Genomic DNA, 15,681 nt, shown 5'->3' with positions numbered 1-15,681 from the left:
CAGCTCCACATTAAAATACACAATTTATAATTTTACCAACAGTGACGGAGCTATCAACAAAGACTCATTTACACCATTTTGCAAGTTTTAGACCTACTGAAGGCTTTAAAAAGGTGATGCCAGGGGTACCTGGCTAGCTCAGTCGGTAGAGCATGTGACTCACTCAGGATTGAGAGTCACACACTGGGTATAGACAGGACTTAAAAATAAAACCTATGAAAAATAAATTGATGCCACACAAGAATACTAGGCTTCCCGAAGTTTCAGGAAAAGGTTTTTGCCCCCATGTAATCTTAGTAAGTTTCCGTGATTTCACCTAAGTATACTGAAACAATTGAGGGCTGCACAAGACCTTTGTTTTTTATTTTTGCTTAAGTGTCTTTTAGCATGTCCTAACTTACCAGTAAGTTTTCCCATAGCAACACCTTATCTAACTGGTGTAGAAGTAGCCAAAAAAGATGCACCCCTCTCAAGATAATTTGGAAGGCTACCTGAATCAAATGGTTACTACCTTCGGGGAGTGGGCCTTTTCACTTCTAAATCAGAGTATTTACCCCCAAGAAAAGCCTATTATGGGGGTACCTGGGTGCTCAGTCAGTTAAGCATCTGACTCAATTTCAGGGTAAGGCATGATCTCAAGGTTATGAGATCAAACCATCAGGCTCTGTGCTGGCCGTGTGAAGCCTGCTTAAAAATTCTCTCTTCCATTCTCTCTGCTCCTCCCTCCCCCCTCTCGCTCTCTCTTCTTAAGAAGGAAAAAAAAAAGCAAGCTTATTATGGTCCTACAGTACACAAGGCATTAGGTTTAGTCGTTTGTAAATAATGAAATCTTGATACTTATTTCCTAGAATATGGTTATTCTACTAAAGAACTGCTTGTACTATGCCCATTTTCTAAGATGGTTTTTTTTTTTTTAAAGATGATTTTTTTTTTTTAAAGATTTTATTTATTTGAGAGAGAGAGAATGAGAGACAGAGAGCATGAGAGGGAGGAGGGTCAGAGGGAGAAGCAGACTCCCCGCTGAGCAGGGAGCCCGATGCGGGACTCGATCCCGGGACTCCAGGATCATGACCTGAGCTGAAGGCAGTCGCTTAACCAACTGAGCCACCCAGGCGCCCTCTAAGATGGTTTTATGTTACTTTCTCAATGAAACAATCTTAATGGAAGAAGGATCTTAGTGAATCTATTCTATATAAAAGAAAATGAAAAATCACTTTTTATTTATACCATATTTACCAATTTGGGAATTAATGAAAATTCTCATACCTTGTAATTAATCTGTAACCCTGTTACTGAAGAAAACAAAGAAAAAAAACCAACAATTTTACTTCTAACCTTTCATGGTTAAAAAAGATGTCTGTGGGTTACGTTTTTAAAAATCAGGATATGAAATTATTGATACTGTTATTCAAAATACAAGGATTGCCCTATTTTTTTCATACCACATCTTATAAATTCTGTTACTAGGGTTTTAGGAAAAAGCATTTAATACCATCACATCTTAACTGCAATGATAATAAATTTGAGGTCTGGGGCTATATGGACGCTGACCTGGCAAATATTACATTTTAGCAATACCTTCAATTGTCTTTCAGTCATCATAAATTAACTAAAATCACTTAATAGTTTTATGCACATAACAAATTAAGACCGTTTATGCACATAAAAAACACTTCAAACACCAAATGACAGAAATGCCTCTTTCTTGCTCAGTGGTCTATGTGTTTCTATGGGGGGGGGGGAACCCTCCAGTAAATCCACATTTGATATGACCTCACATATATCTGCATAATTACTTTATCACTGTCACTCTGAACACACTTTATGCAAAGTCTTTATCTTCCTAAAGTTAAGCCATGTGGCTAAAATACATACAAAAAATACAATCATTAATATGACAACCTTCAAAATTATTTCCTTGAGAATCAAAAACTAAGTTAATGGTCTGTTTCTTATTTAAAAATTGTTCACCATGCTTCTTTATAAAAATAATCTTTAATTATCAAAGGCCAAAGCAAAATTCTGGATTTTACCCCATTGCCTTCCAAAAGTTGCCTTTGATAAGATTATAAAGATTTTACTAGTATCAAATGTATGATCAATTCCCTAAGCCAATCTATTCTAACAGACTAAATTTTAAGTGCTAAGATTTCAGAGAATATATTACAAAATGATTAAACAATATTTTAATACTATTTATAAGTATAAATGCTTTTTAAAAAGCAATCACATTAACTATTCTAGGCCTATTACTAGCTCCAACTACTTTGCTACAATTGGTATAAAAAGTAGAAAGTTAATCAGCAAATGGAAGATCAAAGTTTATTTACTACCTGCATACAAAAACATATTGCACATCAAACAACCAAAATCAAAAAAAAAAAAAAAAGGAAAAGAAAAAAGGAAAGATACTCTACTGAAGACTAACATGTACTTTTTATACAGAATAAACCTCCTGGAAATTGATCTTTTCAGTAGTTCAGGTTATGTCTGAAATGGACATGACTAATTCAGCTTAGTGTTTTAACTAAAGCTATGTTTGATTTTTAAATACTGTACACTTTAATAAATAAACCAAACAAAGCCTCAATGTAGAACAGTCACTGCCAATATCACCCAGTGTCCCTGCAGATGAGAGTTTAACAAATGTATTCCAGTGGTCTGCAGATTTTCCTCTACATACAGCATTTAAAAAACACATTAAAACAGACCAGTTTCCAGACTAAACTAATGGAGAAATTACAATTCAGTGCAAAATATTTTAGACTGCATTTCATTCTAGTTTTCCTCAGGTGAAGAAGTGGTTGCATATTATTAAAAATGTAACAAAAGCAGCTAATGCTTTCATAAAGAATATTACGTTAGGGATCCCACCCCACCCTCTTCCCCCCATCTCTGCCATATTTTGAAAACAAAATAACATTTCCTATAGCCAGCAACTTTTTTTAATGTTACATATACTATTCTCAAGGCACATCTGATGATATATTTTATAACACAGTAGGTGTCAAAGTATGTTTAACATATGATTTCTTCAGGATCCCTCCCCTTTCTGAATTCCAAATGGAGGAACTGAAAGTGCGATGTAAAGACTGGCGATCCATATTCTATCTTTGGCAAGCTTGTACAAGCACTATTGTAAAATGTAATGTAAAAGAACTGTAAACTAGGAACTTCTTCAGTTTATGAAACACCATTCAGGACTGCTGCTTCTTGAGTGTTTTCTTCTTTTAAGGTATTAATCTTTTCTTCTCCTGGAGTACGCTGTAGCTTAGAAATTTCATCGCCAGAAGCACTAGTTGGGCCATTTATTGCCTTTTCTGAAGGACCATGCTCTTCAATCACATCTTTTGCCTGCCAAAGGGAGACAACTTTTTCAACTTCTTTATAAATGAAATCTACAGCTGAGGAGGAAAACAGCTATATAAACATTAATTAGCTAATAAATCATTTTAGTTTCATAACCACATTGGATCAAAGGATTAAAATGTTCTTAAGTTTTGAAAGCATATACCAATGTACTCCACCTCTATTGTCTTTCAACTCTATCTCTAGTACCTAGCAGTGCTAAATCACAGAAGCATCTGTACTTGTTTACTGAAAACTTGAACCTAATTTTAACCACTGGAAAGCTCACCATGTAAAAGATATAAAGTTACCCTAAGCAAATAAACACCTATTTTACTCACCTTTTTTTTTTTTTGAAACTCATTTACATTAAAGCATTTAAAGAATTGAAACTTAAAAAAGGTCTACATCCATCACTGAGAAGAGGTATATAGCCTATTGCTCCCCAAATTAAGCCAACAGTCTTTATGCCCAATATCTCTGGGTAGACTGAATTTTACAAATGCTATTTGGAATTCTAAATGAAAAGTATTCCAGGCTCAAGCATGCATATCTTCAGTTACCTGGGGCCAAGAACAAAATCAAGAGTAATCTTTAAAATATTATTTGTCTAGTTGGGGAAACAAGTGATCGATCATACAGTAAGTCAAGAAGTAAAAATAAAGCTGAACCATACCAAAACAAAAAACCAAAACAGAACCAAAAAAAAAAAAAAACCCAAAAAACAAAAACAACAAAACCTACAGGTTAAATTCTCCTTACCATTTCTTTCTTGTTTTTAGCCAAAGTTTCCCTTGGGAGGTTTCTTTGTCTGCTCTGAGACTCAGCTCTAGAAATATAATCTGCAACTGTGACTGTTGAAGATGAGAAAAAAATTACAGGTGTTGAAAAAATATTTCTAAAGTTTATTTATGGATAAAGAGTAATTTTACTTTTAAAATAAACTGATGGTGGGTAACCCAATTCCAAAATTTTAAGCTGGGTACCACCTCCAACCAAAAACAAAAGTTGAAAAATGTGCCTGTGATTTAGTGCTGACAATAGAAAATTCCAAGCTGGAGATCCAAGGAAGCCTAGATTTAAGTCTGCTTTCACAGGAATCCAGCCATTGCTTCTGACGGACTCTACAGTTGTGGGATAAAGCTTGATATAGAAATCCACAACCAAGAATAAGAAATACAGCATTCTAAGCCCAGTGTCTGCAATTCTCAGTGGGGGGAAAAAAAGGCAATACTTGGTGCAATCATGGTGTACTATATATACTTCAATTTGAAAATTTCATCAGATATAAAAGATTTACTCAAATTGTTAGGGTTTTTTTGTTGTTTTGGTTTTTTTTAAGCACAAGTAAGATATCCAAGTGTGGTATTTTATGGTTTCTTTTTCACATTTCACACTAGAAACCATTCTGATTTAAAATAAAAAAACTACAAGCCAACTAAAGATGGCGGAACAGCACCCTAAAATGTGGACAATGATCCTGGTGGGAAAAGGGCCACCATTAATTTAGTAACCTCCTCTTCCCCGCTTTGACAATCTTTCAAGGGACTGACTGAAGTAGATGTGTGTTTGCAAGGAAGTGGATGGCAATAGTGACATAAGAGTAAGACTAAAGCAAGCTAACACCCTTCTGCCAACCCAAGTGCAACATCTCTGTTCTACAGGTACTCCGGCCTCACTTTACACCTCAATCCTTTCTCTTCAGGACTTAGAGCTTAGAATTTACTGATCTGGAGAAATATCAAAATAATTGCTCTCTTTCAAAGAAATATTTTCTATCAGAAACTGGGCAGGAAAATCTCTTGACAATATGAAATATAGTGTATTTTAATTTACGGGATGAGAGCAAGTTAATGTAAAGAATGAAAACTCAAGTAAATTTTAAATTATTTATTAAACGTCACTAGGGGAGAAATGGTCCACCAGGTTCAAATTATATGAAAATAAATCATTTTAATAAAGAAGCTTAATAGTATTTACAATTCATTTTTTGTGACCACAAATTAACATAATATTTTGTAAGATCCAAGAATTTTCTGAAACTACTAAATGAATCTTAAATCTCACAGAAACCACTTAATTCAGAATACAAATCATTTATAAGAAACAGCACTAAATAAAGAGGTTTCCTGTCTAAAACTGCCTCTTTTTTTCCAAACTGTAAGAAACTCAGTGTGCTCATTTCAGAGCTTTCAAAAAATCATTTAAATCCACTGTTAATTTATAAATACATTTAGTAATAGTTTCCAAAATTGAGAAGAGGAATACTGTTCAAATTCATTTCATTATTATGTCTACATATATGGTGGCAAAACATTCTGGAAATGATTCCAGTTTGGGGAGCACCTAAATGAATTCATTCTGTTTCCACAGTTCAGCCCTCAGTGACACCTGGGAGAACTCAGCAACTTGGAAACCATGCTGCACAAACATATTGCTAAATTTGAGTATGTGACAATTCTCAGAACCCTTCATCCACTATGTACACTCATAGAGTAATACTTTGATATGGGTATCAACTGAATTAAGAGGCACTTAGCTGGAAAGGTAAAAATTTATCAGTGCCCCTCCCCCCTGAAGGGAGGTACAACCAAAAACAAACTTAGCTGACTCAAAGCCTATTTACAGCCAGTCCTTATATAATATTAGCCATTTAAAAGGATATTAAATATTAATAAACATGGTATCTAAGAGAAATAAGCGATTTGTGCAGCATAATTTGGACTGTAGAATTTCCTCCTAAGGGACCCAAGTAAATCAACTGGACACAACTGCACAGGCACTTTCTAAGTAGAATAAGGAATATTCACTGCTTCATTTACACTAAAGACAACAAAAGATTCTGAGCAAATGAGAACAAATGAAATGATTGTGTATGTAAGGGAATGTTGGTATTTTTAGATGAAGCTACTTTTCTAGAAGTACTGACAGGGGCAAGGAGAAAATGATGTGCCTATTCCGTCGATGCTATCTTAGGGGGCTTTTAAAAGTTTTTAGGGGAAGGCCAGGGAAGGCAGGCTAGGGAAGACAAGGATTTCTAAACAGGAAAAGCAGCAATTCCAAAGAACTGAGTAAAACTGGAATAAATGCAAGTATGGAACAATTATCAAATTACTGGACACCCCAAATTACTCAAGTTTCACTTCTCTGCAAGAGAACACCACTGTGTTTTTTATGTCCACTGACTTGGTACTAAACCACCATCCATCTAGTTAACAAATTGTGTTGTTAGTTACCCTATGTTAAGCCCACAAGGATAGTTTGAATTTTCTTATTTATGAAGTACGGCTGAAATTGTATTCACTGCCATGCCAACTTTAAACAATGTAAATATGACCTCTTGATCTAAAGAATATTTCTGACACTACAGAGAGAGAGGGAAGAGAAGGGAAAACAGTAAGAAACACTTTCTGGAAACTTTCTCTTTTTGACAATATTTAATTCCTTTTAAACTTACAACTATCTTTAAAACATGAACTTTTCTTCAAGAATGGGAACTAACACCTTTAATCAGTTTTCCCAAATGTCTCTACACAACCACTAAACTTAATTAAAGATACTTGAATTTACATTCTTTATTTGGGGAAAACACACCCAAGAATTTGCTTTGGAAAGAATGCAGAAATTGATTAGTTTAAAAGGGGTTTATTTTTGGTGCACACAATTTCTTCACTGTGAATATACACGTGATTCTCTGTATACAGGAAATGGAATTATGTTCAAAATAATATAGACACAGCAAACAAGTTTCTTTGAAGTCACTAAAAATTATGACTACTTAAATTAACATTCTAAAACTAATAAATAAGTACTATTAATTTGAATAGTTAGTAGGTGTAAGGGAAAAGGCAACACACCACAATAAATGAACAAAACATAACATGCATTCCTCTTATTAGAAAAAAGACACTTTCAAGTATTTTTCTCATTTATACTTTTTTTTTTAACTGTGGGTATTAAAATTCCCACAAAAATGAGGTGCTGAATTCAGATAAAATAAGCAGCACCATGCAAAAGTTGCCCAGTTTTGCCAATCAACCTCAATCACAATCTACAACGCAGTCTCTGGGATGGCAGGCCTAAACTCAAGGATGAAGAATCTGCCAAGTGGACAAAATAATGGTCTTCTCAACAGTATTTCCATGTAAAAAAAAAATTAAGACACAACATTAGTTCAATTAGACAGGTTACTAAACATTTACGGAGTGAAGGAAGAATGCATTTTCTTAAGAGTAGTAGTCTTATTAGTTGAGTAAACAATTTATGTAATGCACATCTTGAATGTATATGCACACATGTGTACATGTAAGTATAATATATTTAGAAAGCAGACACATGACATTTTTTTCATGCTTGTGACCTGGTGGTGTCAACAGGTCCACTCAAGTTACCTGGCTGTCTATCTTCTGCCTGACCCCTGAAACGACGCCTGCGGCTACGATTGCGTCGCTGGGGTTTTTTTTCACTATCATCTGTAATTGCAAAGTTTACCATGAACTATTCTGACAAACAAAAGCAAAACAAAAAAAACTTCTTTCCTTCAAAGATTTAAGAATGGGGAAAGAGAACTTTTTAATTAAACAGGGAGGATTAAACAATATACATTACTAACAGGAAAATAATTTTGTAGTTTTAAACATTTCAAATAGATTCAAAAGGGAATTATCACCTGGAAATAAAGAGGGTTTTAAACTCTTAACTGAACAAACTCAACAACTTAATTACCATCACTCAGGAATAAAGTCTTCCTTTCCAATACAATTTAGTTTTTGGGTTTTTTGTTTTTAAGCAAAGTTAACATTTTAGCCCTTTGGAAGTTAATACCTACTCAATACACATACCTTCACTACTGTCATTTATAATAAATTTTAAAGAGGCAAGCTGAAAGCCCAATTTTGGCTTAGGAACAAAAAGAGTATTAAGTGGCTTGCAATTTGAATATCTATATTGATTTAATGGCATCAAAGGGCACTTTAATAAACCCTTCTGGTTTCAAATAATTTAGCTATACAAATCTGAGAACTAGACACTTCAGACAGACACAAAGCTATCTTGTTTGAAGTAAACACTAAGAAAAATTCGATATGGGAATTGCATTACGTTTGGGGTGTTTTTTTTGTTGTTGTTGTTGTTGAAAAAAGCGTCATACATTAATATACAATAGTGTTATCTTTTCCCTAAGTGCTTACATACCTAGCCCATTTTCATTAACTGAAGCTGTATCAGATTCAGTCATCCCATCCATCAGAACAGCATCTTCATCAGTCCTTCGTCTACGAGACCGCCTACGACGGTTAGTACTGTGATGAGATTCGCTGGCATCAGTGTCTGCAGTCTGATCAGATTCTGTATTATCAAGTAAGCTGTATGGATTGCTGTCTGGATCTTTGAGCACTATATGCATGTCAGAGGCAAGAAATATTCGTTTAAGAGAGCTGCAGTCATTAGTAATGTTTTGATCTAAAGAACTATATTAATGATAAAGAAACTTCAATTCTCCCCCTATACTCTGTATTCAAATTAAATGTTTTCTGTATCACTGTTTTCCCTGGAAAATAACAAATATGAAGAACTTTAAATGGCAATGAAAAATTAAAGCAGAAAATGAGCAAATACCCTCAGCTTCCTACCATTTCTTGGACTTGTTTTGAAAATGTATTAGAAAACAGTATATTATTTACATGCTATTTTTGACATTCACATTCTTAGCTAATCCTGCCCAGAGGCTAGAGAAATGAGAATTAAGAGAAATATTCAATTTTGCCACCTTTATGGAGTTCAAGGTGTCGGCTGTTGCTTTGTGCTAATGTTAATGGACTATTCTCAAATAATTCTCAACACCTGCACTCCGTGGCATAATAGAAATGTTACTGAACTGAAGCAATCAAAACAAGTCTACACAAAAAAGCAAACTAAAAAAAAAAAGTTTCAAATTCTAACTGGTTATAGGAAAATAGAGAAATCAATGTTGACTAGTACTCCCATCTCCAGAAACAAAGAGTGAAGGCGGGGTAAGGTGGGGTGAGGGTGGGAAAGGGAAAGTTTTAAAGTATAATTCATAAGAAAAAAAATACCCATCTTACCTATGTGCATTTATTGCCTCCACCAATCAAATTATAGAAGAAATTCACCTAATCACGATTTTTCCTAAGTTTCCTTTGGTAACAGCTAGCAAGCTAGCATCTTTGCAAAAGACACTAAGTTTATCCATTAATCATAAGCACTAGGTAAAGTACATATATTGTGCAATTCAGCATACTACAATTCTATAAACCTTGGTAATAGCAATGTAATGTAGTAAAATATAAAAAGTATTTCCCTAAACACCTATACGCTAAACTTAGGGCTCAGAGAGTATCACTGGAACTAGAGTACTTTTAAAAGCCCCTAAAATTTTGTGATTTGTTCCAGTTTTTTGTAGTTTGTAAGCAAGTCTGATATACATTTAATTATATGTATGTATGTTTTAAACATTTAAAATACTTATAAACTTTCATAGGGCACATGTTATAACATTAAGAGTGGTTTTCTTAAAGTGGTATACAATAAAAATATGTAAAGGTTATACGTCATATAATCTAGTCCACATAATGCTGACAATTCCTCCCCCCTAGCCCATTATGCTAAGCAAAAACATTCTCGCAACTCCTACAAAAAGACATGAGTAAAAAGTTGCTTATGCACCTCAGTTCTCAGTCTAAACAGCCTTCTTTACAGCTCAGCTCAATTCCTCAAACAGTAAAAAAAATTTTAATTTCACAATTTCTCTCTGTTCCTAAAATAGTACATAGTGCAGCAAAAATTCTTCTCAGTTAATTTTCAATATTAAGTATGTAAAGTTACTTAGATCTCTCTGTGCGTTAGAATTTTCTGGGTCTGGCAAACAAATATATAACCCAAATTTTCTAGGGGAAAAAAACATTCTAATCATATAAGCCCCCAAAACCTGGAGAAATTTTTGACCATCGAAACAAGAGAATCAGCCAACCAAAATTTCTCTGACCTGAAATTCTAGCTAAACCTTCACTGAGAAACACCCTAAAGGGTTTCTCCTTATCTTGCCATATGCTCCACTACTTGCCTCAGTGAGAAGACACTTCCCAAAATGGGTGGCCTTGGGAAATGAATTAACTTGTATAAAGTTATACTGTTTACAAAGTAAGGATGCTGACATAGTATATAAAAGACTACCAGAACTGATGGAGGATTTGCCACCACGCGGTCCACCACGACCTCGACCCCCTGAAACACTTCTCCCTCTTCCTCCTGGGCGTCTCCTGCTGTCACGCTGATGTCGGCTCTCCCGATCATCTTCTCCTGCCAATGACCAATCGCTCAGCTCGTCTTTACGCTCAGATTCTGTTTCAGAGGGGTTAGACAGCTCAGAGTTTGTACCTTGGGAAAGAGGACATAAACCAATTAGATTCCTTTTTTTTTTTAAAGGGAAAAAAAAAGGAATGAAATTTTTCAAAATTAGTTCCTACAGACCATTATTTTAATAACCCTAACTGGCTGATTCAAAGAAAGCTAAATAAAAATTAAAATGAGTTTGAAATTTACTAAGAAATAATCACATGTTAGTATTAGACTAATAATACAAGATCTACTAATGGGAAATTAAAAGTTGGTTTGAATGTGCAGAAACAGAGCCAAGAGATTATACGAAACATTACATATAATATGCAAATGCAGTTAGTATGGAAAAATAGTAAAAAAAAAAATTGCTCATTTTTGTTTTAGAAGCAAATTAGTGTAATAAAAATAACCGCTATCCAATATTGAAAACCAAATTTAATCATATTTAGAAAAAGGAGTAGTTTAATTGTATAGTGTACTCTACCATTATTGCATTGATTCTTGGAAGCACATCTTTTAACAGAGATGTTAAAAGCACACATCACGCTTTTAACATCTCTGAAATCACAATGCTTCCTATATAACTGATGGTCTCTTATAAACTGGGAGTGTATTTTTAGTGGCTGTACATAAAATAATTATGTTTTATGAGCAACAGTGGCTTAAATACACTATGTGAAATTACAGAACAAATTTTAAGAATGCTAAGAAGACAACTTTAATCTGACAAGAGAAAAATTCATCGTGACTCTAAAGGTTGACAGACCATTTCTAAGGTTTCAATGACCTATTTTAATACTGACCTTTTAAAAATTTAAACACTGCAAATATTCTATAAAAGCTTGCAATATCATTACTATTATATCACAATTAAAGTGCCAGATTTAGATGATTCAATCACTACAATACTCTCTTTTATTCTTTAATTGTTGGAATGCCACTTCCACCCCTCCGTTTCATCATATGTCCAAATCTATCTCCTTCAGAGCCCAGTTCAATTTCTAGTTTCAGACCAATTTAACTGAAAATAGACCTCTCCTCTCCTTTTATTACCTTAAAAGCAAAGTGTGTCTATCATGCAATGTTGTCATATGTTCTTTTCCATTTTTTCCCCTTTCGATTTACATCCCACTTGGTCTATGATACATTTAAACGGTAGAGCTCTTTCTTCTACCTCTAAATGCCCCAGACACCTAACAATATGCATAACAATTCTCTCTTGATAAATGAATCTGTTGTATAATTTTGAAGTTCGTTTGCTTATCTCCCAAATAAAAGTGATTCCATGATAAACTACAAGTTCGCTAAATTTAAATTTCAGTCATTTGATGATGAAAGTAAAACATCGTTAACTCCTCAGATGTACAAAAGTAGAAGTATTAAGGTATCCAGAATAAAATTGAACAAATGAAGGGAGTCTAACAACTTCCTTTCTCCTCTAAGATCATTCTTTTTTTTCCACATGACCTTAAATATGATGTAACCACTCAATTATATAAAAATGGATTAATACATTGGAACTATTATTTTAGAAAAAAACACAGCAAGTTTCTAGTATTCACACTTAAGTTTTATTAGGATTGGGAGTCTCGCAAAAGAGAATGAATCTCCCACTTATTTCTCCAAATGACAAAAAATTTACTAGCTGATGACATGGTTTGTTAGAATAATGGCAATTTATCATTTCATGAGTCACGAAAACATCTTTTGGAATGTGTAAGAATTTCTGAATTTACTGACAAGCCTATACACTGCCTGAAAACATTAACAAAATGTGAAGATAAATGAATATCTCATTTTAAAATTTTTCACAAGTCCCTACTGAATTTCCTCCCGAAATACATTGTAGTATTTAAACTCAGCATCACAAGCAAAGACATTCTTCCTAAACTTTAATCTAGTATTCTAAATACTTAAAGGGGGTGGTCTAAAACATAAATAGGTTTCAGTAGATAAGACAGATACTAAAGTCAAAAACAAAAAGGGCTAATGAATTGGCTAGTGCTCTTGCGTTAGTCATATTAAATAAAGCTTAAATGTTTCTGGGATGGCAAAAGGGACTTTGCAGATGTGATAAGATTAAGGATATTGAAGTGGGAAGATTATCATGGATTATCCAGGTGAGGCCAAACTAATCATATGAATCTCAGCTGCAGAGAACCAAAGAGCACAACTATGAAGTCACTAGCTTTACAAGACAGACAGACGGAGTCATATGCAAAAGGAATGAAGGTCGTCTCTAGAAGTTCATGAATCCAAAAAAATTTTTTAAGTAGCTCTAAAAATGATTCATGAAACTAATCCAATTTTTAATGACTCCAACAAATAAAACCTGTTTTTAACAGAATTGCAAATCAGATTTTCCCCTAAAACTTCTAAAATCACTCCTGAAGATACTTCACATCCTTTTCAATGTTCATGTACACTAAACGTAATAGCTAAAGTACCGTATTTTATCAACTCCAATATGCCATCCATTCATTTTAAAGACATATTTTGTGTGCCATTAAAAAAAATGTTGCCCATTAGCTTTAAAATATCATTCATTCTAAGGAACATACCAACTTCAGAGACATTATGACAAATGTTTCTTATACAACTTATATATTATCACCTAAATATCCTGACATTAAGTAGGTAAGAGAACATCTATAACCAAATTTAAATGGTTTTTCTCTCAAGCCCACTTAAATTCAACAGCTATTTCAAGAAATGCAATGCTACCACCAGTCCGCAACATTTCAGAGGTAAGAGTGCCATCTACTGAACAACTTGCATAACTTTCTTCAATCCAGATGATATTCCTCTACCACTCATAAAAACTTACTAACTCATAAAAATTTTACCTACTGTCAACAAAGGCATTTTGCAGAAAACTGGCCTCAACAACAAGCTGACTTCCCACAGAGGCTTACAGAAGTCTTCAATGAATTCATCACCCTATCATCCAAAAAACCAAATCTGATTATTTGTACTAGTAATTTATGCCTCTAGAATCATTCAATATAATTTTTCTTTAATTACTGGTTAGTTGTCTTTTGTATTAAATGTATTTTCAGGAAATACAGTAATACTTCACAATTTTCTGCCCTTCATATGCTAAACACTTTACTAGAATTTTGCTTTCCAGTTTCAACAGTTAACTTTAAATAATAAAAACTATCAAGAAATGAGAACATGGAAATATATGAGGGAAGGGATAATTAACCTTTCAGCTCCACAACAAATGAAAGGACAAATTTAATACAATTCTGGCGTCATTAGATGATTCTTCAAACATGAAATCTGAGTGTGGAATCTGCACACTGTAAGCTTTTATGTTTATCCATTTTCCCTAAATACCTTCTATTTTGGGAAAGGCTTATGAATTATTTTTCTAAAGCAGTTAAGTTAGGAGGAGCATAGAGGTATGGAGAAAAGAGAAGGAAATAGAAAGGGAAGACGAGGGAAGACAAAAATCAGGTCACTGCTAAGATCCAAGTCCAAATGCAGAAAAATGAACAACTCCAAAGCTGAAGAAGAATAAGTGAAAATTTAGGATTAGAAAATTGTTGACCACCACCATCCACTGGCCCCCTCCTATAAGGGTTAGGGCCCTATCCTCACACTGAAATACATTTTATAAAAATGTTCATTTATAAAATGTTAATTTGGTTCCGGCTTTTTAAAAAGCCCTCATTTTTAGTGAAATGTTATTTCATAAAATTAATTCCAGATAGGAGATACTTACATTCAAAACTGCCGAGAATCAATAAAGTGTATTTTATAAAACTAGTACAGATGTACTATACACAACCTTAGCACACTGATTAGCATTATTTTTCAACTTTACTTTTCCTAGACAGTAGGCTAAAGAGATTCCTAGCAGTATCATCACCATTACTAGGTTTTGATATATACACATTTTTGTATACAAGTATGTATATACAAATGCCACCTATATTTATTCTAAATATTTAAAATAAACACGATCATGAACTGCCAACTTAACAAAAACATGTCTGATCTCATTACAAAGCTGTGTGAACATCATACACCTTTTACTGTCATTAATATGAAGTATGCCTTCACTACCATAGACAGCTCCTGCCCCCAAAGCCAAGACAGAGCAACGAATAATATTGAGCAAAACGTTTTGAAGTGCCTAAACTAAAACGACTAACAAAAAAATTGTTTTTTTTACCATAACCGGAGGTGTAATTAGGGCCCCGACGACCTCTGCCTCTTCCACTATAAGACCTAGAACCTTGTACAGAAGAGACGGTACTTTCATCAGTGGCATATCCTTTTTCTTTTTCAGGCCCTCTGGTGGAAGAAGGTCTGAAACCCATACCAATCTGTCGTAGCTGTTCATCAATCTGTAGGCGTTCCATTCTTAGCTGTTCTACTTCCTATAAGCAAAACAAAAAAGTGTAAATATTCTATGTTGTACCATTTTTACCTTCTTAAAGCCTACGGTTAAAGCTCTACTCCCTACCAATGAAAGAAGCTGTGATCTTGGCCAATTATTTGGTAAAATACAACTGTGTACCTAGTAAATACAATTCACGAGGTCATTTGCTGACTCAATTCACTGAACATTTACTGAATACTTTAGCGAGCACTAAGTATGCCAGGTGCTACAAACATACAATATAGAAAAAGACAAGGACTCTCCACCTTCAAGGGTGTGTTTAACAGACAAGCATTAAAATAAACTATCTGTTTGTGTTTACAGGGCCGAATAAATGTTTCTTATGCTAGAGCAATATTCACAGTTTGCGTTTTAGTTCCTGGCGTGAATGAATGAACTAACGGTTTGTTAAACAGCAAATAATTACACAATATTACCAGATCCAGCCCTCATCCAGCCCTCAAGAAATAAAAACTCTGATTAAGTGAGATACAGGTGCCATATATGAGAGGGACTATTAAGCTACTTTTCCATCAAAACGGTGACACCTGAGTTGTGGCCTACATGAACTAGGAGACTTGGTC

General features: G+C 34.1%; 1 protein-coding gene across 7 annotated transcripts in view; it reads right to left on the bottom strand.

Moving 5' to 3' along the window:
* Positions 1-2,306: 2,306 nt before the first annotated feature.
* The window catches only part of FXR1 (FMR1 autosomal homolog 1), a 55,061-nt gene continuing 41,686 nt past the window's right edge, over positions 2,307-15,681 (bottom strand). Inside the window, exons 12-18 of one of the 7 annotated variants that reach the window (XM_034999571.1) lie at positions 15,038-15,095; positions 14,888-14,950; positions 10,540-10,743; positions 8,542-8,742; positions 7,740-7,820; positions 4,111-4,202; positions 2,307-3,354 (exon numbers count right to left, since the gene is read on the bottom strand). In XM_034999571.1, coding sequence (XP_034855462.1) covers positions 3,184-3,354; positions 4,111-4,202; positions 7,740-7,820; positions 8,542-8,742; positions 10,540-10,743; positions 14,888-14,950; positions 15,038-15,095 — 870 coding nt within the window. In that variant the 3' untranslated portion in view covers positions 2,307-3,183. Of the gene's footprint in view, positions 3,355-4,110; positions 4,203-7,739; positions 7,821-8,541; positions 8,743-10,539; positions 10,744-14,887; positions 15,096-15,681 lie in introns of all 7 variants that reach the window. The other 6 variants (XM_034999553.1, XM_034999580.1, XM_034999588.1 and 3 more) reach the window with 6 other exon arrangements.

This window comes from Mirounga leonina, unplaced genomic scaffold, assembly GCF_011800145.1.
Source record: "Mirounga leonina isolate KUSES-001 unplaced genomic scaffold, KU_Mleo_1.0 Mir_115, whole genome shotgun sequence".
Lineage (NCBI taxonomy): Eukaryota > Metazoa > Chordata > Mammalia > Carnivora > Phocidae > Mirounga > Mirounga leonina.
This window is presented reverse-complemented; position numbering and strand designations above follow the sequence as displayed.